General features: G+C 41.1%; 1 protein-coding gene and 1 long non-coding RNA gene across 3 annotated transcripts in view; one reads left to right on the top strand and one right to left on the bottom strand.

The window, feature by feature from the left end:
• Positions 1-14,514, bottom strand: part of UHRF2 (ubiquitin like with PHD and ring finger domains 2) — a 49,390-nt gene extending 34,876 nt beyond the window's left edge. Inside the window, exons 1-3 of the mRNA XM_082204752.1 lie at positions 14,022-14,514; positions 5,632-5,874; positions 563-819 (exon numbers count right to left, since the gene is read on the bottom strand). Of these exons, the coding sequence (XP_082060878.1) occupies positions 563-819; positions 5,632-5,874; positions 14,022-14,174 (653 nt within the window). The 5' untranslated portion in view covers positions 14,175-14,514. The remainder of the gene's footprint in view (positions 1-562; positions 820-5,631; positions 5,875-14,021) is intronic.
• Positions 14,515-14,703: 189 nt separating this feature from the next.
• On the top strand, positions 14,704-26,231 carry LOC309522122. 2 transcript variants are annotated; one of them, XR_014214867.1, is made up of 4 exons: positions 14,704-15,046; positions 17,165-17,295; positions 17,955-22,202; positions 22,557-26,231. It is a non-coding gene; the product is annotated as an uncharacterized lncRNA (long non-coding RNA). The 2 variants fall into 2 exon arrangements; XR_014214868.1 differs by having other exon boundaries at positions 17,165-22,202.
• Positions 26,232-26,567: the final 336 nt, after the last annotated feature.

The following is a 26,567-nucleotide window of genomic DNA, read 5'->3' as shown; positions in this document are numbered from 1 at the left end:
GGATCAGCGAGGAGAGCATGGGTCCTCCACTACCCACGCTCTCCCTGCGCAGAAGACTTCCGCGCAGGGAGAGTAGGAGGAGACTTGGAGTCAAACAACTTTTATGCTGGAAAAGGTTTAAGAAACGCCCACTGACGGATTCTGCCAGCGACTGAACAGCCACGAAGTGTAGGGCTGTCCAGACAGAAAAGGTTTAACAAGGCAAACTAGCCAGGAGTGGCACCAACTTGCGCACGAGTAACCCCTACAGTTATTACAATATACAAAGTACTATAAAACACTATTGCAAGGCTAATTTATGGATCCACATCCTGCGAAAGTCTGCATTTCTCAAAGGAACTACAATTAGTATTTCAGCCAAGCTCTCAAAATAAATCGTGCTGCTCCCAGGAAATGCATTATATCAAACAGAAATGTTTTATGGTTTGTAAAATCCTGTTTCTTTTGAACTTGGAATGTGAACTTGTTTTCTTAAGGATTTCAATTTCTTGTGAAAATTCTTAGCTTATACCAACCATATAAACGCACATGGTGTCCTCATAATAATATCAGCAGCACTTACTCATCATACTTGATATGATAAACAGTATCTTCTTCAGTGTCCATATAATCTGAGTAAGATGTAGAAGGTGCATTGTCCAAACTAGTTTCTCTAGAGTGATCTTGGTTTAAGTTTCCATTAGTCCTTTTGTAATTACTGCCACTCTTTCCTTGTGCTTTTCCATTTTTATGTCCTTTTGTTGCTTGAGTTACATTTTGTATATGAGCTTCAAACCAGGATCCAATAGTAACATCTCGGGCATCCACAAGTTCATTTATCTAAAAATAAATTTGACATTTAGTGAATGATATGCCGAAAAAGTACAGAATTAATAATGCTGTGGATCCCCAACTACAATGCAACTGCATTCGTTAAATTCACTCTACCTTTACATTCTTAAAATTAAACAGAATATTCTACATTTTGTCAGAAAATCATTTCAACACAAATAAACTACAGATGTAAACAGAGCAGCTCTTGCTTTAAATTACTATTCTCTCCTTCACATAACTATTCACTAAGGTTACAGAAGCTTTCAAACCTTTGGTTATTCCTGCTTTTTGCCTGATTTTCCTGTATTTTACTGCTTCTTTTTCTCTAGACATTTCCTTCTCCACAATAATAATGAAATCCTTTAACTCTGAAAACTGTTCTTTGCTCATCCGTTTACAAACCATCTTCCAATGAAATAATTCAGCTTTGCCAATGAAAAGGTGATTTTGTGCATATTATTTTTGCATATACTCCCACTAACACTACACAACTTAACCTTTCCAAATTATCTCTTATGACACAATAAATGCAGCTACTCATTTGTTGTGCAGAATTCAAATGTATTGTTCCTAGGAAGCACTTCTGTGTTGGCTCTTGGAAATGTGTTTTTTCCTCCAAACTAGCACTTTTACTACAACACTTTGGGCATTGGGTTAGCAATGGTTGCAAGAAAAAGGCCACAGAAATTATCAACCAGTAACTCTGTGGCCACTGCTGATGCATAAAACAGCTCCCTCCATGCCTATGCTATTTTGTGATTTATTTGTTTTTTAAATGCTTAATGTAATGCACCTACAATTCTTTAGGGCTGCATTTCCCACTAACATGCTTTTTAAAGCTACCACCATCCCCCCCGCCCCTAACAACAAAATCCAGCACTTTATGGACTATTTCACTTCTTCCTTTTTTCACTAAAAACAAAAGCCCAACATACTTTCCTTGATGGCCAAGAACTTCTCCTCTCTCCAATGAAAAAGAACACATCACCTACATTCTTTAAGATACATTTTATTTCATCTGCTAAAACACCTAAACTTTTCCTAATGATGTCAATGCTCACAACCCACTGCGCATTTGCATGTATTTATATCTAAATGCTTATTTACATATTTATATCCAATTATATTTATATAAAATTCAGCAAACAGAACTGAATATAGAATAGTGCCCAGCGTCACCTTAGTGCAACCAATAGGAAGTCAAAAAGCACTCTCCCAGTGCTACTCTCTGGACTCTGTCCCGTAGGTAGAGCTGTAACCACTATAGAACTGTAAGCACAGGAATACAATGCCCCCAATTCCCAATTGGTTCAGGAGGACACCATGGAGAAGTGCAGATGGCGGCTTGCCTCTGCCTTGCATAAGGGAACCTGCCAAAATCAGGAGTAGCCAACATGGCATCCTTTCAGATGTTTTGGAATACAACTACCTAGCCAGTATGCTCAACGGTCAGGGATGATGGGAGCACTTACCCCTTGACTAAAGTATATTTAGTTTTCTCTCTGCTTTGGCAAATAAAATCTACTGCAACTACAGACTGGCCAATTATAATACATCTTGTAGCACACAGTAGCATTATTTTTTTCATATTAACTGGAATGTTACATTTAGCTGTGCACATCAAACAGACTATAACTACAGTTTAAACGGCCAACCCATATCTATTTATATGATCCTTCACTACACTGAAAGCCACCAACGCTGGTGACAGTTTTGCTTCACTATTCTAAAGAGGAAAATAGGTAAGTCATTTTGAATATTGAGTAGTCTAAACCTTCAGTCCCCATCTTGATGCTCACAGGTACCACGGCACCCTCAGACAATCCTCTTGGTGCCCAGCAAGACTCCTTTCTTTTGGAAGCAAGGAACAACAGCAACACTTTTTATTGTTTGGTTGGGGCAACCAGGGCAGAGGGTTGATTGCTTTTTTGTCTGATTTGTTTTGGGTGTCTGCACATCACTAGTTTTTCTTCTATGAAATGGGTTCTTTTGGTGCCCACAAAGCTTTATTAGTTTTCCAAATGAGCCTATGGGCCCATAAAGTACCCATGATTTAAGCTTAGTCTCACTTCAACAAAAGGCCTACAGAAAAAACCAGTGAGGAACAAAGTTGATGAAAGGAGAGGATTGGAGGAAAACTTGAGGGAGGCAGTACTACTAGAAAGGAGGAAGCTGAAAGACAGGATATCTGAACTATTGATCCATGAGGAGAGAAGGCATCAAGACCATGAAAGGTCTTAATGACTCAAACCCAGCAGAATAATACTTAACTACACATAGCTAAACTATGTTTTCTTTAGCAGTCTTGTGGCTTCCTGTTAAAGCCACACTACCACCAAGATCAGAATCTCCATGTCTGTATGCTCCTGTACCATGTTCCTTCTGAGTATGGTTACAGCTGTGCCAGTGTCCAGTTTCCTTAACCCCACTGTGGCAGGGACAGAAAAACAGGTAAGTGAGCGAGTTGGGGTCTTAAGGGGTGGCTCTAGCCCACAAGCCAGAAACTAGATCACTGAACCTCAAATTAAAGGAGAAAACAAGGCTATTTTGGCATAGCTCTCAGTATATTTATGGCCTTAGGTGAGCCATTATGTTCAACGTGTGAGCCCTGGTAACAGGCGCCCAGGAACTGAACGAGTAACAAAGCCTGAATTCCAGCTGCAGCAGTATGTAGTTCAGTATCAGCAAATTTCTATGGTAACTGAATATTAAATGAGGCATGTGAAAAGGCTTGTACATTTTCAGCCCAATCAAACCAGTACATAGGCTCACTTGCAGTACAGTCTGTAAAATTGTGTAAGAAAACTCAATTTGCATGCTTCTGAAACAGAAGAGAAATGATATAACATTATCAAAAATAAGGTGCAGTCATAATATAAAAAGAATGTTACACTATAAAGCACCTTTTTTGTGTTCCACATTGCTTCCAGGAGAAACAAGAAAACAAAATAAATGCTAAATATGCTAATCCCAGGTATTTTGGACACTTAAAAACATGTAATGTATACAACTAATGCTGTTCAGCATTAAAAAAAGAAAAAGAAAATTATTTAAAATGGACAGAATCTGAACCCAGACCAGGAACATAGTCACAAATGACTGGCAAAACTTTTCACCCAAAAATAAGACTCTATGATTCTGTCAGTAAAGTTCACTAAATTATCACAAAAAAATCAATCAAAAATGTTAAAGAGGGGTAATTAGCCTGTCAGAATAACACAGAAGTCCATGATATATATGAAGAAACAGAAACTGATATTGGTAACTCAGAAAATAAGGCTGATTAAATTTCATGCAGTATTCATTGAGTCTTGGTTTACTCACCCCTTTTTCACAGCTTGCTTATGAAAATACCATATTTTTTTCGTCTATAATATGCCCCCATGTATAAGACGCCCCCTATTTTGGGGGTCTCAGATTTAAGAAAATGAGGGAAGATGGCCCAGAGTATAAGACGCCCCCTAATTTTTGACATTATTTTTTAGAAAAAAACCCTAATCTTATATATGGAAAAATACAGTAAGTACTTTATATCTACTTGACACTTTGGGATCACTTAAGGAGACATAGGGTACCATTCAAGAGTCATCCTGCACAGAGTAGCCCCACTGATATTAATACATATGAATAACTTAGATTCATTAATGTCAATGAGTCTGCCCTGAGTGCTGAACACAACTCAGGATAATTTTCAGAATACACAGTAATTTTCTTAGTATAATGTTGGTGGTTTCTCCTGTTTTTATTGTTCTCTGCCTGCTCCTCATATACTGGAAAAATGAAAGAGATGCTAAATTCCTTACAGTTCAGTAGCTTACAGCTTCATTTGTAATAAAACATTTAAAAAGTAGATATTCAATTTGGAATTGACTGAATAAACACTATTTTAAGGTATCAAACATGATAATTTAACGACAAACCAAGATATACATAATACGTTTTATGTTTCTAAAAATGAAAGGAGGACTAAAAAAGGTACTGCATGTTTTTCCGTTTTCCCAAAAATTCATTTTGGGTAAAAAAAAACCTAGAAAAACAAACATTTTCCATGGCTTGAAAATTCCTAGATACCAGCTTCTTCATGACATTAAGGGAAGAGGGCTCTTCCAAGTTTTATCTCATCAAATAACTTGAAAATACATTTTAGATTCAATGAATCCATTGAGTTTTAGGCTTTATTACATTTGAAATTTCCTAAAACCATTACAGTGCATTTGCGCCTACAGCAGAGGAGTTTCATGTAGATAGACCAGTGGCAGGAAAGCTATGGTGCACATCAGACTCATGAAGCCATCTGAACTGTCAAACCAGCCCCTGGGAATTGGAGATAAAGGGTTCAACTCCAAAAGTGGGGAGGAAATCTTATTCCTCCAGCAAGGATGCTGTTGCTCCTATAGTCCCAGGGGCAGTGTTATCCCACCGCCAGCTATTTTCAGGGCTACAGTCTCTTTTTCACTCTCACCATTAACTTGTATGGAGTAGAGCAGTGATGTACAAACTTGGCCCTCCAGCTGTTTTGGGACTACAATTGCCATCATCCCTGACCACTGGTCCTGTTAGCTAGGGACGATGGGAGTTGTAGTCCCAAAACAGCTGGAGGGCCAAGTTTGGCCATCACTGGAGTAGAGGATGATTCCTTCAAATGGCTTGGGGGTGGGTGGGAATTTATCCCCCTGGAAAGAGGGGAAACTAAATTTAGACAGAAATCCAATATACAAACCTCAAACTTTACTTAACATTTTTTTACTTCACAACAGTCATCAGAGTAAAATTTATATGTGCAATTATACAGTCCAAAATTTACAAAAATACAAATACCTTGTATCGTCCGATGCCAGGATCAATAAGAAACGAACGTGCTGATGTAGATGGCTGATTAGATGATCCACTGTTTGCTCCTTGCTTGGATTTGTTCTTACAGTTCACAACTCCACAGGAACTGGGCTTTCCATCTTCATTTGTTGATGGAGAAGCAGGAGCATCAGAATCTGAGCGTATCAAAAGCTGAACTATATCATTCAGTCCAACATTATAATCAAATAAGGTGTGTCCATCTTCAAGCTATCCAAAACAAAACCCAGGGAGAAAAGCAATCAGCAGATGTTAGTTCAAAAGTTTGTATCTTAAAATATAAAGAATTGCATCAATATATAACCTGGAGATAGATATAGATTGATATAAAATAAATGTAAATAAATAAATACTTCACACTAGCTAAATCAAACTATACTGATAATTGGAACAGGACCAGTTGATATTGAAAAGTTACAGATTGAAGCCATACTATTCATTTGGTCTTTAGAGCAGTATTATTACTAACTTATGAAAAGCTTAACTACTTTGAACAAAAAGCTATACATGTAAATATGTCAAAATCTGCTACCTTCTGTTTAAATATATGTGTCATGACAAATCAATGTTGTGCAATAAAAAGAATACGTTAAGAACAGAAACTCATTATACACCCCTACATCTACAACCAGAATAATATATTAAAAGTGCTTTCATTGTTTAGTTTTATCATTTACATTTCCTAATGTCATTGTAGTTTTTAAATCTAAAAAAGCAATGTTTTTCAAATTTAAACTTGATGGTTTGTATTCAACTCTATATTTTCTTCCTACAGTCCCTACGCTTTAGAGTACAATCCTGCAGATACAGATATATTTAAGTGCAGTTAAGTCTTGTTCATGGTGTAAATACCAGGTCCACTAATTCTGGCCATCACAATTGTTGGTTTGGAGGAATACACAGATAATTCCTAGAGAACATGTAACTAATTTATATGAAAAATAAAACCAGAAGTGTGACAATGTATCGCTACTGGAAGGGTTTCCCTACACAAAGACATAGGCCAGGATTCAAAGCACTTTCTGTACAAGTATAGTTCCCTTTGCCCATCTTCTTTTGCTCACCCAAACTTAGTCTCAAGTCTTTCAACACCTTTTACAACTGTAGCTCAGAGTCTGTGGACCACCAACACATTTATTTATAAAGGTACGTATATACTGCTTTCTCAAAAAAATAACAGGGTGATTTACAGCAATATAAAAGCATTAGAAACATTAAAAGTGGCCCAAAACAATCATTAAAATAATGGGTTACTCAAGAAAATTGTAAACAATAGAATAGGCGTGTTGCCATAAAAAAGTATTCAAGAGATGCCTATTATATGCACTTCCTCTTCTCTACCAAAATACCAGTTGGACCAGACTCTTAAATGTAACAAGAAGTTTTATTTTGTTTTTTATTTTACTGGAGGAAAGAAGTGACTAAACAAAGCAAAAATATTTTCCATAGGGATCAATTAACATTAAAACAAATCAGGTTAAGAGATCTCTGAGGTTTAGGAATTTCTGCTAATCTGGCTTTTCTAGAAATTTACTAAATTAGGACACTAGGAATAGAGGCTCTACTACAATTAGGAATCACTTTATTTTAGTTTCTCTTTTAAAGTTCTTTACTGCAATGGAGCACCATGAAGGAAAGAAACAACAATAATTCGCATCTCTCAAAAAATGTTGAAGCAACTTGTTTCCTGGGCAATAAAAGAATGTTTTCAATTAGAAAAATGGGGGGGGGAGTGTTTAAAAATGAAGAGACAATCAAAAATGTTACTGCAAAACATTCTAAAATAGTAAAAATCTAACTGACTATAAAAGTTACATGATCTAAAATTCAGGCCCATGAGCTCTTTCAGGTGGTCAATTGTGGGGGGGGGGAGGAGAGAGAGGGAGAGGGAAGGCAATAAGTGGTTTTCATTATTGTGATATATCACCAGCTAAACATCACAGTATTTCAATATATGACAGTATCTGCTTGCCTGCTGATGAAACTGAGTGCGCGATGATTGGCAATATTGTCATTTATCTATTTTAGATCCCTAAGTAGTAGCAGTTGCCAGAACATTGTCCTGTTTGCCTCCGTATAGTTCCATCCTTATTTCCAACAATGTGGTATATTGCAATGTTTAGCTGGTAATAACATTGTTTAGGTGGTGATATTGTGAGGTTTAGCTGCTGATAACATTGTAGCGTTCAGCTGGTGAATTGTCATGATGTTAAAAAGCAGATATTGCCTAGCCTTGCACACATTGTGATTTGTGATATATTGCCGTGTGTGATTTGTGATATATTGCCGATATATTGCATGGGAATCTGAATCCTGGGATAAGAAACATTGAATACATTAGAACTTACTTCCAAGTAGACATAGGAATGTAATGCACAAATTACTAGCTTGCCCAAGACTACCCAGGTACCTGTGGGTTCTTAGTCTCTTGTACACTGTCACCCATCATTGTGAATATGAAGCTTTGGATTGCCTACAAACTATCCAAAGTTTCATATTCACAATGATGGGTGACACTGTACAAGACACTAAGAACCCACAGGCACATGTGCAGAGGACTATGTTTTTTGAACACATAGTACAATCTGGTATACTACAATATCTAGTAATATTGGTGAAACAAAATAAAAACTTATGATCAGTATTAATTTTAGGCATTTGTTTCAGGAATGAGGAGGCATAACATATGTGAAGTGGGGGGAGGAGAAGTGGAAATAGTACAATGATTATTAGGTACAATCCTAGGGAAATTACTTGCCAAGGATTTTGCAAACATAATATTTAGTTATTGTCAGCAGTCGGAAAAATCCTAGTTAGTGGGAAGCCAGCAAAAGACCAAGATGCTTTAAGGGATTCATCTAGATTTCTGTAAATGCACCCTCCTCTTGCCTGGAAGGCTGCACACCCACAGGTCAAGATCCATGCTGCATCAAAGAAGCCCAAATAGGCAGATGAGGAGGCAGGGATGAGGGGGAGGCATCCCGTCCCTAGCAAAGTCTGACCTATATCTTCACTACCACCAGGGAGACAAATAAAAAAGAGGTAAGAGTGTAAGTCTGGTGAACTGAGACATATGTTGCCTCCCATCTGCTGGGCTTGTGCTTCTAGAATGCCACATGTTCTAAGGTGGACTGCACCTGAACCTGAGAATTATCCAGTAAGAGAAAATAGTGTCTATACTGACTAGATAAACCCCTGCTGAGTCTGACATACTAGGGCACGGATGGGTAAATTGTGGCCCTCCATATGCTGTAGGCATTCAATGGCCAGGGATGATCTGAGTTGGGAGTCCAACAACACCTGGAGGGCCACAGGTTTCTTACCCCTGGATGAGGAAATGGAAAGGGTTAGAGAGGTCCAGTCCTTCCTTTAACCCCACCTCCACTTCCACAATTTAAGCTGCTGCTATGGGCACACCAAGGGAAATGCCGAACTTATGTTGCCAAACCTTTATTCAACTCAGCTGAGCAAAAAAAGTGTGTAACAAAAGCAGCTCTACCATCTTGGTTCAGGCACTATAACTGGTGTTTGAAATTCGCCAGACACACCAGGCACATTTTGCACTTAGTTATCGACCACTTGCAACCAGTATGGTGCCTGACACCGCCACCATCAGGAGGTGCATGCCTGAGGATCCTTGGGTCGTGACTGTTTTCACACACTAATACCAGATCCTGTGGAATTCTATCAGTTATATTTTATCTGCACAATCGGAATGAATTCTGTAACCAAAATTCTTTTCCTGTGCAACCTGAGCAGGAGCAGTCACCATTACGAAAAAGAGGCTGGACTAGGCCCATATATAAGTGGACTGTCCGTAGATCAAATGACTTTTCTTCTTTAAGTTCTCAAAGTCCATAGCCTAGCTCAAGATTGTCATCTGAACTAGCCAGATGTTTAACTGAGAATCAGGCAGTCTATCATTTGAAAAATAAGACTTTAGAGCCATCTTACCCCAAAATGGCAACAAGACTTTCCATTTTGGTGACTGTAATCTCAGTTTAAGGAGCCATTTGGCATCCACCTTAGATATCTGAGTTTCTGACACAGAGGCATATTGTTTTGTTGTTTTTGTTTTAATTGTTTACTTTTATTTTGTATTTTTTTCTGTGAACCTCCCTAAGATTTTGTGAAGAAGGGCAGTATATAAATGTAATAAATAAATAAAGGCTTGAACCTGCACAGCAGCCTCTACAAGGCTACTGAAGTCCTGGGGTCCTCCCAAAATACCCCAGACCAACTTGGCCGGCTTGATCAGGAATGCTGATGGGCCACAGGGTGGTCAACAGACCAGCAGCATCTCCAATCTATCTCTCTGACCCAACTCCAATTGCAGACTCTTTAAAGCCCATCCAAAAACCAATATGTTTTCTGGTAAAGGACGACAATAGCAGTTTTACTGGTGTAGTTAATAGCACCCTGACCCACATGCAGCAGGTTCAAATACATTATGTACCAGATTCTATACATAATGCACCAGAATTTATACTCTCGTGCAGTATATATATATATATTCAATGGCAATTCCTGGTTCTAGGTTCCTATACGACTCACATCCTTGTTTCATTCATACTTCACATTTTTTATGTGTATATCTAAACATTGTTTCAATTTTGACAACAACCACACCATTTGAGTAACACTTGAGTAACTCATGAGTCACATCCTGGTATTCCATGTAAAAAAGTAATGGTTCTCTTCCACACTAGTCCTCATTTTAACAGCAGTGGGAACCAAGTACACAAAACAGCATATGCTCATATTCAGCCCTTGTACTCGTTCCAAAAGTCTAAGTTGTAATTACCTTGGGGCACACAGTATTTTATCCTCTAAAACACCATGCAACCCCTTCCCCCTTTTTAGCGCAGTGCTGGAATTCGTTATGGTTTTGTTTCAAGCACTGTGCTACAGAAAAATACCTGAAGCTCAATCATGGCTTCATATCAAAATTTCAGGAAATCATCTTTTCATCCCCTAAATAACATGTTGGCCCTTTAAAGAGAACCCTCTCAACACCTCTCAGCATGCTAGATGTAGAAAGATACCCCTGCAGATTCAGTCTAGAAGAAGCAAATGATCTCTCACCCAATGTGTGTACAGAGGAAAGACTAAGTAAGAATGGTCCTCTGAAATAGTATATATTCAAGATTACCAGGAACCAGTTCAATTAGAAGAATGAGAGGACAGAAAGGAAGATAATTCATAACAAACAGCAGCATGCCTCCCCTTCACTGACAAGTCTAATCTTTCTGAATAGTGCAGAAAAGAAACAAGTATGTTAAACAAGAGAGAAATGTGCAGCCACACAGCTATGGGAGCACAAAGATTTCCTGATCACTACAGATCAGGGGCAGCTTACAAATAAGATGGACCTATTATTATGGAGAATACAGCAGATATTCACTGGGCCCGACCTACTTTGTAGAAATTTTTGTAGCAAAAAATTGGGGAAGCATGCTTCCTTTCCTCAACATTCCTGAGAGGATAGAAATCCATTCACTTTCCATCAGTTGATCCTTAGACAAGGGTGGGAAGAAAAATCTCCCTCTCCCAACAGTACCTTGTTTATTTAAGAAAGGCTTGCATTTCAATTAACCAGCAATGGATTCATCACACATATGTGGAACCCTATGCAAACTAGTAATGTGCAGTTTTTTTTCACTACTCAAGTGATCTCCTAGAGCAGGGATGGGAAACCAGCAGCCCGAAAACCACATTTGGCCTTCCAACCTCAATATTGCCTACCTGCTCACTGATGCAGTCTCACCCCCTCCTACTATTGCCTGCCACTGCTTGTTTGCCAGCGCTCAACACAACATATGACCACATTTGTGCATTCCAGAGAGAACTCATGTTCCTCTTCAGTCATCTGTGGAGTCTGGAAGCACTGGGGGTGTACTACAGCACTCAAATTCCAGTGAGAAGCAGAGGGATAATAAGATGAACTATGTGAACAGGGAGGTTGCAGGTGCTACAGAGTCAAAATGCTTACAGTAAGGGGTGGCCTAGAGCAGGGGTAGGCAACCTAAGGCCCGGGGGCCGGATGCAGCCCAATCACCTTCTCAATCCAGCCCACAGACCGTCTGGGAATCAGCATGTTTTTAAATGAGTAGGGTGTGTCCTTTTATTTACAATGCATCTCTGGGTTATTTGTGGGGCATAGGAATTCATTCATACTTTTTTCCAAAATACAGTCCGGCCCACCACATGGTCTGAGGGATGGTGGACTGGCTCATGGCTGAAAAAAGTTGCTGACCCCTGGTCTAGAGAGACAGCGAGCATGGTGAGTGGGGGGAATCCTAATTTTTTACAGTAGCATGCTCCCAGATGCAAGTGACTTAAGTCAGTGTGTCTTATCCTTGTGCACACTGCAAGCTTTAGCTACGAAGTGGTTTATAAATCTGTTGTTGTTATTAACATGTGTTTAACCCACCACCAGCATGCAACTCCAAAAGATGTACCAGTAAGAATGTAGCTCATAGGTTAAGAGTTTGCCCATGTCTTATGAAAATATATTGAACTAAGAAAGAAAAACACTTTCCGTCACCTAGAAATTCCTCCTTCCCTACATGATTTTAAGCTTTAGGATCAGTAGCACAGTCATTTGGCATATTGACTGAGCAAGCATGCTAAAAAGCTCCAAGTTTCAAATGTGATCTTTCACACATTTCTCAAAAATCATGTTATGGCAAACCTGCAAATACCAATTTTAAGGCTCTCCAATGCCACTTGAAAGACAATTTACTTATTTTTACTTCAGCAGTGCTATATCACTACATGCTATATGCATCCAAGTTATTTCCAGACCAGTATCAGCAGCATTCTATAGTATCCTGCATTAGTTTTGTTATGAGGCATCCAATGTGCTCCTACATTTCTTATTCATTGTTATCTGTTTGTTTTGAATCCTCTGCTGCATCTTGCACAACACTCTTTGAATCTCTGATCTCATTGGTCCTTTGAGGTCCGTTAGATCGGCCATAACATGTTCTAAAACAGAGAGGCAATTACACTCTTGCTTTACAGAATTTATGACAAACCAAATCCCAGCACAATATATTCACAGAAACACAGAGCTACCTAGCCATAACTAGAAAACATTAAAGGTACAATGGCTAGAAAGCACAGTAACTGTAGTCTGAAAGGGCTATGGGAAAAGAAAAACATGCAGTTATAAGAATGAATTACAACAATAAATGGCACCGTAAACACGAACCCATTTATCACAGCAAAAGCTTTTCTGGACCACTGGCCATGAAAGTTTATGCCATAACAAAAAGGTGCCAAAAAACTAACGTAACAACTTCTCTAGAAGAGGGAGTGAAGTTGTATGACCTGATTGCATACTCAATCTCTGTTATGCAGATGAGCTATGCTTCACAGCATTTATCCACACTGGATCCAACGAGGTAAAACGATGTATACAGTATTCCAGAATGTGTATCAACCACTTTTGCATTTCCCATCATGGTAGCCCAGGCTTGTCTACCTTTGTTAATTTGCTGTATATTTAAAGAGAGCCAGCTTCCAATGAAAGCCTTAAGTGCCTAGAGAGTACAAGGAACTCAAGCACTTCCTCAGAACTCTCTGTCCCTACACTGACAAAAACAAACTCCCAAAACAAAGGAAATGTATCTCTCTAAGGATGCAGCCTGTGCCTACTTAACCGAAACAAGTCCCACTGAACTCGATGGGGCTTCCTTCCGATTAGATGATGCCTATGGAACTGAATCTCGTTAACAGTTGGCACATCGGTTCCATACTCGTGGCTTTCGACTAAAGGGGGGTGTAGCTAGTGCCCCTATGCAAAAAAGGATGGGAAGGAGGGTGTGGGGAGAAGAGGAAGTGGAAAGGGGGGGAGGGAGAAGAGATGGCACCGAGAATAACTTTCCTCGACCAGGTGCCACTTCCCTGGGCATACTGGCGGGGCGGAGCGGGAGCCAACGAGCGTTTCTGGAGGCTGTTGAAGCGCCGGAAGTCGTGCAGCAGAGACAACCGGCCTCATCCTTCCCCTTCCCCCGTGGCATCCCGGGCCCCCTGCGCGCACCCCTTGAGAGCAGAGACTCCGCTAGCGAAGCAGAGAGAGAGAGGCGGAGCCTGGCGAGCAGCGCCGTTGGAAACCGAGAGCGAGGAGGAGGAGGGGATGGTGGATGAAATTGCCGCCGCCCTTCGCACAAAGGCATCCTCGGGCTGCTTCCTGCATTTACCCCCTCAGGTGTGAGGAAGATGGTAAACAATAAGCCCAGAGGAGAGGATGCAACAGCTGCTGGGGTTCATAATAATAATAATGCGAAGCACCACCCATCGCGCCTCCGAGAAGCCAGGGGAGGGGGGAGTGTCCCGCCCGGGCGCCTCACCTGCTTGCCCCGGTAGAAGAGGCGCTGCCTGTCCGGGCTCACGCGGAAGCTCTCCTCGATCTTCTCGCGCAGGCTCTCGATCTTGGTGAGGCGACTGAGGTCGTCGATGGTCTGGGTCTGCGCACCGTCGATGGTGCGCACCTGGATCCACATGGCGCGCACCCAGAGGAGGACGAAAGAGGGGCGGGAGGCGCTTTTCCCGCCGGCTCGGAGCACCGGAGAGAGAAACGGGGGGCGGCAGCGGGGGTGGGAAGCTCCTTCCCTCAGACCCCGAGGACCACCGCCAGCCTCCTCAGCTGCCGGCCTTCCTCGCTGCCTCCTTCCTCGCCCCGCCAGCAGCCCTCGCGGCCCCTTCCTTTCTCCCTTTCCGCAGCCGCACTCGGAATGGCGGCAAAAGCCCCTGTCAGGAGCTGCCCTGAGGGGACCAGCAAAGGAAGGCTTCCCCCACCGTCTGGAACTAACGGGCGCCGGCGGCGGGAGCCATGTCCTAACCCCGAGGACTGTTTACCAGGCGCCGCTGCTCTCACATGGAGGTCACGGCGCGCCAACGCGGATCTCGCGAGACGAGCGCGCGCGGACCACCAGCAACCGCCGCTTTCCAACCGCCCGCCCTCATACACACACAAAACAACCCCCCCTCCTCCTCCCGGCCTTAAAGAGACAACAACGGCAGCAGCGGAGAGGCGGGGCTTGAGACGCGCTCCGTCCGTGTTCGCGCCACTCCGAGGGCTCGCGAGGCGAGGCCACGCCCCCTTTCCGCCTTCACCTCAGGGCGCTGAGGGGCGCGACGGTTTGGGGTCGCCTTCGCAAGCGGCGCTCGAGATTTTCCTCCTTTTGCCGTCTTTTTTTTTGGATTTGGGTGGGGGAAACGGCAGCCGCGTCCGTGTTTTTGTTTGGAAGCGGGTCCCGCCGAACTGCTGGGTTCGGTCAGGGCTGGTTCCCAAAGCAGAGGGAGCGGCCTCTTCTTGCCGCCCTAGGTAGACGGAACCCGGCATCCTCCTCGTTTCTGTCGAAAACGGATCGTGGTGAATCTGCATGTTGCTGTTTTGCAGAATCAGTCTCACGCAGTGCCGGATTTGTTGTTGTTTAGTCGTGTCCGAGTCTAAACAAGCTGCATCTTAGGGTCCCACTTTCTTGAGGCCCCCAAAAACCGTTAAAAGCAGGAAAAAACCAGAATATACATTTCCAAAATATAAGATAAAAAGCAAATAAAATAAAACCTACATATAGCAACAGTGGCAAATGGCTTTAGATACCTATTAGGTCCATAAATTACCGTATAGCATATATTCAACACAAAAAACAGCGACAATTTGTTGTTGACAAAGGACAGCTGGACATATAAAGGGCCCCATTACCTTCAGTAAGCTTTGGGCCTCATCAAACCTAAATCCGGCCCTGGTCTCGTGTGCCCATAGGCTGCACAGTTTAAAAATAAGAATAATTCACGCCTCTGGTACTTAACGTTTCTGCTGTCATGGCGCACAGAAAATGGATCTTGCAGATCTTGACACCGCATGGCACACCAAAACCACCACCAAATCGCCTCAGTGCCCTCAAGTCTGCATCAGAATAATCACGAACCCAGCGCTTCGTGCCTATAGAGCAAAAACATACCTCTGGATTTTTCAATAGAACCCACTGGCACATCATGTTCATGATTTGAACTATAAAAACTATTTTATTTTTTTACTCAGTTGGGGTCACCCATGTTCCCTCAAAACCGAGCAATCCACAGCTTGAATGCATCTACACAGACAGCCTCATCCGTATAAAATACATGGTTGGGGGAGAAATTGATCCTTTGAATTTTCACATGGATCCGCAGAATCCATGTTGCACGACCTCTCTGCACAGTTTGCACTACAAACATCACTTTCTAAGGTGCAGCGACAGGCTCCAAGGAACACATCTCCAGGGATCCTTTTCATTTTTAAATAGGGTTACTCCCAAGCCTTGGATGTCAATGCAATGAATAGGTAATACATTTATAAGATTTTTAATAATTCATCCCACCTACATATTAATTACATGAACCCAAGGGCGTAGCCAAATCAAGTAAATCAATAAAATACTTAACTAGCTGAGGTTCTGCCCTCTCCCACCAACATAAATCCTGGCTATGCCCATGCATGCACCTTGTGCTTGCCAATTCATAGATCTGTCAGTTTTTCACATTGCACCATTAATATGCCTACTAGTATAACACAAAATGAATGCAAATTAACCAAAGCAATTGCTATAAGTCCATTCTAGCAGCCCAGGGTTGCCAAACTGGTGCATGGATCACCAGTAGTCTGCAAGTTTCATTCAGGTGGCCTGTGGGTTTGCTGAAGATGGGAAATGGTTCCTCCAACACATTAAATACTTGCATTGATTTTTATTTTTATTGCTTCATTTATTTCTAATACTGTATTTTTATATTTCAATTCAAGTAGTAATAAATATGTATACAAATACAATACAATATATACACAATAAAATACAAGGTATACTAAAATAAACTACAATATATAAATTAAATGCAATATACAAAATACCATATGCAATATATAGTCAGTTGTGAGATGCAATATACTGTAGATACAGTACTCTTGTTCAGCCTCTTGCCCCAGGATAGAAACTGAGCTATTCTCACCCCTGCCATGATAGTGTTGCTCAGCCCACTAGTAAGCATATATTTTCCCCCTTTTTAGGAAGTTTAGGAGGATCAGGGATGGGAAATAACTTATGTAAAGCTAAAATGTGTTGTGAATCAAATCCTTCATTAGTTTTACTGGAACATTTCCACCAAATCCTAAATTAAGTCGAAGGTGATAGTAATCTTCCATTAGTCTCAGCTGAGAATTAGTATTACATCTGTATCAAGATTTGTTGGGAAAGCTCATTTAAAATCAGTGGAGCATTTTCAAAGCATCCGACTTGACTAGGGATTTGATATATTTTTGAAAAACTTATTTAGAAGCAGCAGAGCATTTCCTCTCAATCCTGAGTTCCAGCAAATCTACAGGTCATCTTCTTTCCCTTCCATGGTTGGTTTTTTTTACTCTAGAGTCTTGCAGCTAGTTTCATTATTTATCAAGTCTATAACTTTTTCCTTTTACATTTTAAGATTGAATAACACAACTTATTGTTTATTACAGACTATACTCTTATCCAGTGTGAAGCAAGGTTCAGCTTCACTAGAGCTAATAAGCTTGAAGAAAGTCAATATTCAGGAGGAAGATTGTTTTATAATTTCCCCGTTTATGGCAACCTGCCCAGCACAAGCAAGGTCTGCCTAAGTAATGTTACACATCTAGAAAAAGTTTTCTTGAACTGGTCTTTGACCGTAATAAATTATTATTATTATTATTATTATTATTATTATTATTATTATTATTATTATTAATTCCGTGAGTATTTGTTAGGAACCCTAACAGGGTTGCTGCAAGGATAAAATGTATGGCAAAAAAGCCCATCACCACCTTGAGCTCCTTGGAAGGCAAGGCAGGATAGAACTGTAATAAAAAATATTTTGTGGATCTTTATGCTATACAGTGGTACCTCGGGTTAAGTACTTAATTTGTTCCGGAGGTCCGTTCTTAACCTGAAACTGTTCTTCACCTGAAGCACCACTATAGCTAATGGGGCCTCTAGCTGCTGCCGCGCCGCTGGAGCACAATTTCTGTTCTCATCCTGAAGCAAAGTTCTTAACCCGAGGTACTATTTCTGGGTTAGTGGAGTCTGTAACCTGAAGCGTATGTAACCCGGGGTACCACTGTACTGCTTTCCATATTCACACAGATACACAAAACCAGTTACTCAAAAAGGAGACACATTCCCCAGACCATCAAGCCTACACAGTATATAGTATATAGGATAATATGAATGTTTTGGTCTAGAAAACATTACTACTGCTTAGGCATTTCCATCTTTTTTGTTTCCTGGTAGAGCAACTCCATGCATGGCAGACATTCTGCAAGCAAAGTCCAAACAATACAAGAAAACAGATGTTGCTACCCTGTAATATGATATTTCTTTCCCCCAATTACCCAGCCATCCACAAAAGGTGGCAAAATGAGCCTCCGGTAAAAGTTAGTAGCAATGCACTTCAATCTGAAACCATGGGAAGAGGTCATCTGGATGGAGAGCTGGTCTGAGGTTTCCCACTACGCAAATGATGCCAAGCAGATGCAGGTAGGGCTGCAATGTTCTAAATCAGTGAGGTGCAGAAACAGGCTACATGAGGGTGAATAAACTCAGTCCAGATGTCATGCTGTGGTGAGTGCTCTCAGTACCTAGAGTAATGCCTCCAGCTTGCCTTGATGGGGAGATGCGTGTGTGTCCATACATATGTAGATACCTTTGACTTTTGTGTCACACTACTTGCCATAATCTTTGGCCCTGTGTACCATGGCATGCCGCCCTTGGAAGGTACCCCATAAGGGACTGAAAAAGGTTCCCCACCTCTGAACAAAGGAGAGAGCTCTTGCCCAGCGGTTGTGCTTCCATTACGAAACAGGCTAGAGATGCTCACATACTGTAACACCATCCCTATATTTATTTATTTTTGGCACAAGGTGAAGACCAAATGTTTTGAACAACTTTTTCTTTTTGCATATCTGACAGAAGAAAAACGTTTCAGTGCTGCTTGTATTGTTTAGCATTGTGTTTTTAATACTGTATTTTATTCTTACAGTTTTTGTGAGTTGCCCAGAAAACAGGTGACTGGGTGGCCATGCAGATGTATTAATTCATTAATAAAGAAAGAAATCACTTTTAAGGATCATTGTAGTTCTGCAGCTACTGTAACCAGAACTATCCTACTATAATGCTTCTCCCTTTAGAAAACCAACCTGATTCCATTAATTAGTTCATTTGCTCATGTGACCCAGTAGAGTAGAAGTGCATGGGGGTGGGTGGGATTGAACCAAAGTAGCAGTTCCTTCTATTTATGAATGCTTCAGCTTTTATGCCTGAACATATTTGATGTGCCTAAATCCAAATTCAGTGGTATGCTACTTCTTACCTAGGAGGTGTAGTATGCAGCTGTAATAACTTCTTGTTGTTTAGTCATTTAGTCGTGTCCGACTCTTTGTGACCCCATGGACCAGAGCACGCCAGGCACTCCTGTCTTCCACTGCCTCCCCCAGCTTGGTCAAACTCATGCTGGTAGCTTTGAGAACACTGTCCAACCATCTCGTCCTCTGTCGTCCCCTTCTCCTTGTGCCCTTTCCCTTGTGATCTTTCCCAACATCAGGGTCTTTTCCAGGGAGTCTTCTCATGAGGTGGCCAAAGTATTGGAGCCTCAGCTTCAGGATCTGTCCTTCCAGTGAGCACTCAGGGCTGATTTCCTTAAGAATGGAGAGGTTTGATCTTCTTGCAGTCCATGGGACTCTCAAGAGTCTCCTCCAGCACCAGAATTCAAAAGTATCAACTCTTCAGTGATCAGCCTTCTTTATGGTAATAACAAGTGGTCATTTAATTTGCCAAATGATTTAAAGCTATCTAAGTTTGTTCCAAGGTTCCATAGTTTAACTAAGAGTTGTTTGAAGTACTTCTGTTTGTCTGTCCTGAATCTCAGCTTCATTCGCTGCCCCAGGTTTTAATATTCTGAGGGCAGGAGGCAAACTTCTCTCTAACTTCTTCACACCATTTTCAATGTTATACACCTCTATCATGTCCCCCTCTTACTTGGCTTCATTCTAAATGAAATATCACCAAATGTTCTAACCTTTTTTTCCATCGACAGGGATATTTCTCCAGCCCTCTGATAATTTCGATTGTCTTTTTTGTATCTTTTCCATTTCTATTATTATTATTATTATTATTATTATTATTATTATTCTGCAATATACCTTTTGAGGTGCAGCAAACAAAACTTAATACAGTATTCCAAATGCGGTCTACCATAGAGTTGTGTTTACACATTTCTGTACTGGGAGTTTTGTTTTTGATCCCTTTCCTAATGATCCCGAACATGAAAATTCCCCTTTTTTTGCAGAAAGAGAAGTTGGCAGTGAAGATATAAATTGGTGGGTTTTGAACCTGTGTTGTTCCACAGGTCTGTGCTCAGAGATCTCTGAAGAGGCTCCATTTTATTTTTATTTTTATTTTGTTGCCTGCTCCATGACGGCCCTTGCAGTACAGAGTGCTGTGTTATCTTTGTAGCTGGCAGGCTGTGTGCTGTGAATGTTCTGCGACAGGGTGAAGAATCTCCATTGCTGTAGGTGCAGTAGCTCAGACCATGTGTGGCTAACACAGGACCGTTGTCAGAATGCTGCTCCATGATGGATACGCGTGCCGGTGGTATTGCCACTGATGCTGGGGAAGTGGCTGGCAGTGTTGCTGCATTCTCTGTTCTTTGTCCTATTGTGATTTTCTCCTCAACAGGCTCTATCCATGCCGAGCTGATGTGGGGGAATTGGTGTGCTGTTCTTCGATTGGCGGGAGTTGGCAGTGTTGCCATGGATGCTGGTGGAATGGCTAGTAGGATTGATGTATTCCCTGGTGTTTGTACTACAGTTGTCGTCGTCCGTCTCTCTCCCCCCCCCCCCGCTTTTCTGCTGGGAGGGAATAGAACTTTGACTAAGCTATGCTGATATTACACAAGCATAAGCCGATTGCTGGCATGGCAGGGCTATAGGATTATGCAGCAAGTGAACCTTTGGCATAATGTAACTTCGCTTAATGAAAATTCTAAAGACATGCTTGTGTGCACACCATGTGATTAAAGCAACCCCTGGGAACTGTAGTTTACCCTTTACAGAGCTACAGTTCCCAGCACCCTTAACAGTTTGCAGGATTCTTTGTGGGGAGGGTGCTTTAAATGTATGGTGTGCATGCAGCCATATACACAGACGGTGGATTTTCATTGATGTACCTTTTTAATCTTTTGAAATGAATGTAGAAACAACACACGCATGTAGTTCACAAATGCAGGATAATAATAGCAATTCTTCAAATTCCTGTAGAAGAAAAGCAATTCAGGGTTTGGAAGGCATTGGGATTCTTAGGATGTAACATATATAAAATGAAAGTTACACAGTGTGCAAATACTGCTCACAACACTCTGGCAACTAACAGTTGTCAACTCACCAAAATATTTTGTGATATCCAGGTGTTGGTGGCACATCCACCCATTATCATCCAGTTTATAAAAAGCTTCCCTACCATCCCTACCTGCTTGTCTGGCGGCAGTTCTTTCCGTTGTAGGTGTGTAGGCTAGAGACTATTGACAAGTCAGTGGAAAATTTATTCTGGCACATTTTTCATAGAGAAAACTCACACAGGGAAGGATTGTTTTCTGTTCATTCATTTGTGGTGCTATTCTTGCCCAAACCAAGTCACTTTGTATGTTGCATGGAACAGAAGAACAACAGATTGTCTTTCATTAGCCGTTAACATGTGTGAAGAAGTCCCATATGTCAGCTACTTGACATAAATCTGTTATTCTGTGATAGCAAAGTTGTCTGTGTGGAATATCTATAACTAAACTGTATTAATTTTTATCTTGATGTCAAAAAGTAAAACAATTGAAGCTAACTTCATTTCCAGTTTTGAAATACAGCATTTCTAACAAGTTTTACAGTATCAGCTTCATTACATTTCTTCAGACAGTTCCTTTAAAACATGTTTAAATGTTTTAGGGGTATTTGTGTCCTAACTGGAAATGCGAAGCTAAATTCTTTCCTTTGACATTTTCTCTCGTGTGTGTATCAAATATGACACAATTCCTACATGGCAAATGTGAGATATTCAGGAGGAGTTTTCCAGCCCATGAGCAGGGAACAAAAGATGTGTGTCTGATCACATGTGATAACCTACATATGGGTTGCTTACTATTCCCTATATTTAAGTTCACTCTGTTAGAAATACCGTGGGCTGGGCTGTATATAAGAACTGCATATACTACTTAAATATATATATACTATGCTTATATGTGAGGAGCTCGGCATACATGGCTCCCCACCCTCTCTCTTTTTAATCCTCAACAACCCTGGTTAGCCTAAGAGGTAGCCACTGCCCCAAGGTCACCCACTGAGCTTCATGGTCAAGTGGGATTTTGAACCAAACTCTCCCAGGCCTTTGTTCAACCCTCTGACCACTACAGCAAACAGTTAGATCAGGTCAGATCAGGTCAGTCTTATGAAGGTGTCAAGTGGCCCATCTGGTCCTAAACTGGTGGATAAGGTAAAGGTAAAGGTACCCCTGCCCGAACGGGCCAGTCTTGACAGACTCTGGGGTTTGTGCGCCCATCTCACATCTATAGGCCGGGGGCCAGCGCTGTCCGGAGACACTTCCGGGTCACGTGGCCAGCGTGACAAAGCTGCATCTGGCGAGCCAGCGCAGCACACGGAACGCCGTTTACCTTCCCGCTGGTAAGCGGTACCTATTTATCTACTTGCACCCGGGGGTGCTTTCGAACTGCTAGGTTGGCAGGCGCTGGGACCGAACGACGGGAGCGCACCCCGCCGCGGGGATTCGAACTGCCGACCTTTCGATCGGCAAGCCCTAGGCGCTGAGGCTTTAACCCACAGCGCCACACTTCAGTAATTAGGCCTGAGGATGACAAGGGACTTGGACAAGTGCAGCCCACCTTCATTCTCAACCACTTAGTCTCCTGTCTTATTTTATTGAGAAAGGAAGGACTGATCAGTTCAGGAACTGATAAATTCAGGACTTCCTGGGGTGTGGTGATGGACTGGATGAGAAGGACTAAGGCAGCTGTGTATTGTCCAGGGATTTATCCTACATAGGAACATTGTGAAGGCTGCTACATGATGTCTTCCTGCTGATCTCTATGAGAACAAATGATACTACCAGCTCTGAAGTGATACTAAAGAAATACGATCATAGAACCATGAAAACACAGAATCACAGAGTTGGAAGTGACTCCAAGTGTCATCTAGTCCAATTCCCTGCAATGCCATCCAACTTCTGCTTTAAAACCTCCAAGGAAGGAGAGTCCACCACCTCCCAAGAGAGATCATTCCACTGTTGAACAGCTCTTACTGCCAGAAAGCTCTTCCTTTCTTGTAACTTGAAGCCATTGAATTGAGTCCTACCCTCCAGAGTAGAAGAAAACAAGCTTGTTCCATCTTCCATGTGACAGCCCTTGAGATATTTGAAGATGGCTATCATATCTCCTCTCAGTCTTCTCTTATCCAGGCTAAACAGACCCAGCTCCTTCAACTGTTCCTCCTAAGGCTTGGTTTCCAGACTTTTGATCATCTTGATGATTGGGAAATATTCTGATATCATAGTTCATGCTTCTATGATAAAGGACTTCTGGTGGTAGATGGGTTGTGCCTCACAGAGACTAGAAATAATGTGTTTGACGTGAGTCTCACAAACCTGATCTGGCAGACTTTAAAATAAATTTTGCAGTACAGATGATGAAATTCTAGGTAGCATGATGTCTTTTGAAAATTATTGGAGAACAGGTGAACACTGTGAGCCTAGAGATGGGCAAATGTCCCTGCTTCAACAGGGAGAAAGAGGACCCCAGATACTTCTCAACCAATCAACCTATCATTGATAGCTGAAAATTTATAGAACAAGTCATTAAGTATCCAGTCTACTTTTGACAAGGCTTTTGACTCTTTTAACCAGAGTGGTAATCAGTGATTCATTATCAATGTGGAGAGATTAGATAATATTGTGTCATACTTACAACCCATAAACTACTATTGAAGACCATTCTGGGTGAAAAATAGTCTAGACTAGGATTTAATCCTGGGGCTAACTGGTTAGCAACTTGCTAAACTGAATCTGTGACTTCTCCACCAACATTTGATCACCACAAAAACCTACCATACCTATAGAAGGGATTCTTTGTTCACAGCAGCTATGACTAAAAGTGGATTATTATTTTTTTTGAAAAGAGCAATTTATACGAGGCACATTTTAAGACATTACATTTATTTCTGTTCTTGTGCCTCTTCTTCACATCTTCGCACTAATATATCCCATTTGGTTGTTAATTTTGATTTTACAGTATGCCCCTTTTCCATGACCTCATGTTCCCAATTTCTATTTAAATAGATGTTTTTTTGTTCTCTCCTCTCATTCTTTTACTTATTCATTTTTTGTGCGTGTCACTTTCTTACTGTTTTAGGTATTTGCAAAGGCAAACTATGTCTATTCTCAGAGCTTGCAGAATCAGTAACCAGCATTCTAATATGTTTTCCTCTGCCGTTATTCACTGATTTTACTGAAATTGCTTTGAGAACAGAATTTGTTTCAAGGCACACAAATTAACTGAATCTGATTAGGACACTGAAATGCTTAGATCTTTCACTTTGTAGTTATGGCTGTTGCTTGTGGGCTGAAGTATAGAATAATAATAAAGCAATTTAATAGACTACGACTCTAGAATAGGTTATGAATCTGACTTTTAAAGGACATGATCCAGCCAAGTTACGTATTTTTATATCCAACTACTTTCAGTGAAAAAGGAAATGACGTGTTTTTATCTCCGCCACTGAAGTCAGTGCGACTAAAAAGTGCTTAACTTTGGCTAGCTTGTGTTCTTAAAATCATTATTGTAAAAGGTCCCATTCTGAATGGTGAAGAAATGATATTGTGTTCTCCATTGACTTGGAAGTGTCATGGGTTCAGAGGAAGCTTCACTATTTTCTAAAATCATGACTCCCTGCCCTGCACCCAGCTTCAGCTTCTATGGACTGCCTTCACGTTGCACCTTTGACCATGGACCAGACTTGGACCTCGCCTCTCAGGTAACCCACAGGACCAGCACACAGACGCTTTCTGTTGAGTCTGTCAGCTGTTTAGTCCCGAGTACACACACAATATAGAAGTGATATTTGGAGCTTTAATTTTGCTATTTTTGCCTTTTTGTTTGTGTGGCTTTTTCATTTTTTTGATTGTGACTTGTTCTTTATTTTATGGGACTGACTTGTGACTGTGGCTTGTGACTTTGTTTTTGTGACTTGTTTTTGTGACTGGATGGAACCTAGTTCAGCTACTGGTTGATTGTGTGACTGCAGAAATGGATAACCCGCCCCCCCCATCCAAACAATGACTATCATCGGAACATGTAAGAAAAAAAATAATTTTAATTTTTATAATCTATAATACTGTCTTATTTATTTTATAGTACAGTACAATGGTACCTCGGTTTCTGAACTTAATCCGTTCCGGAAGTCCATTCTTAAACCAAAACCATTCTTACACTGAGGCGTGCTTTCCCTAATGAGGCCTCCTACTGCCAGTGCCCTTCCACTGTTCAGATTCTGTTCTTAGACCGAGGTAAAGTTCTCAAACCGGAACACTATTTCGGTTTTGCAGAGTTTGTAAACCAAATCATTCTTAAACCGGACTGTTCTTAAACAGAGGTACCACTGTACATTGATTATTGCCTTCATGTTGTGGTCTCATTAGATAGTAAAATTCATGTTAAATTGCTGTTTTAGGGGTTGTTTTTCACCGACTGGAACAGATCCGTTTTCCTTTACTTTCTATGGTTTAAGAGCAGACTTCCGGAATGGTTTAAGTTCATAAACCAAGGTACCACTGTATTTGTTCTTTTCAAACAAAAAACACCTATCCTGAAGCCTCACATGAATTCAGATACCAGTAGTCTACCTTGATCCTTCTGATGTTTGCAGCACAATCCCCATGCAAGTTTCCCACTCTTTAATGAGACATACTGTCAGATCAATGTCTATAAAGCTGCAGCTTTAGCATTTTTTAAGTTTTTTAGCTGGGGCCTCCTAATTCTAAAGGGAAAAGTAATGCACTTGATAGCATTTCCCTACATTGATCCTTTCTTTGTCCACTAGATGGCAAAAAAGAACATAATTAGCACACCAACAAACAAGGGAGAATGTCATGGTGAGCTTCAGCACCTCTTTTTCTAGAAAAATAGCACTGAAACAGAGTATTTTAATATCCAACCCTGAAATGAATGTGTAAGGGTGGACTTCCAGCCCAGTGTTTTGATTTGACCTGGACTTCACAAAAAGTTATTAAACTGGAGCACCAATGGTTGTGTGCCTCTCCTCCCCACTTGTAATATTGATTGGCAGTACTGGGTGAACCCTGGAGCTTCTAGTTATAGCTCTCCCATATTGAAAGATTTGGGTGGTTTAACATATTAAAAAGAAGCAGCAAAATATCACATTTAAATTCAACTAAACTTAGTGTTTATATCACCCAGTCTTCTGCCACTTTAACACTGGCTCCCAAGAACCACTACAAAAAGTGAAGGGGTTCAATCTCAGACTTGTTCAGCATTGGGTGATGTCCAACTGAGCAGTAGACCCATTGAAATCTGTTATGTACTGAAGTTCTCACCCTGGGTCAGCAGGGGGATACTGTAGATAGTTATGCAAATAAGGGATCGAAAGTGACGTTCAGTGATTGGATAGTTTTAGAAAATTGTTACAGTTACGTTGTACTGGAGCTCTATATAAGCAGGCTGACTGAACCCTTCAGTGCAGTTCTGGCCTCTGAATAAACAAGAGCTGTTGAAGAATCGCTGTGTTGTCTTATATGTTCACCCACAACTTAACAAAATCAACAGACTTTTCACTTAAC

Source organism: Podarcis vaucheri (assembly GCF_965113315.1).
Source record: "Podarcis vaucheri genome assembly, chromosome: 17".
Classification (NCBI taxonomy): domain Eukaryota; kingdom Metazoa; phylum Chordata; class Lepidosauria; order Squamata; family Lacertidae; genus Podarcis; species Podarcis vaucheri.
The sequence above is the reverse complement of the archived record's forward strand: the minus strand, read 5'-3'. Positions and strand labels throughout refer to the sequence as shown.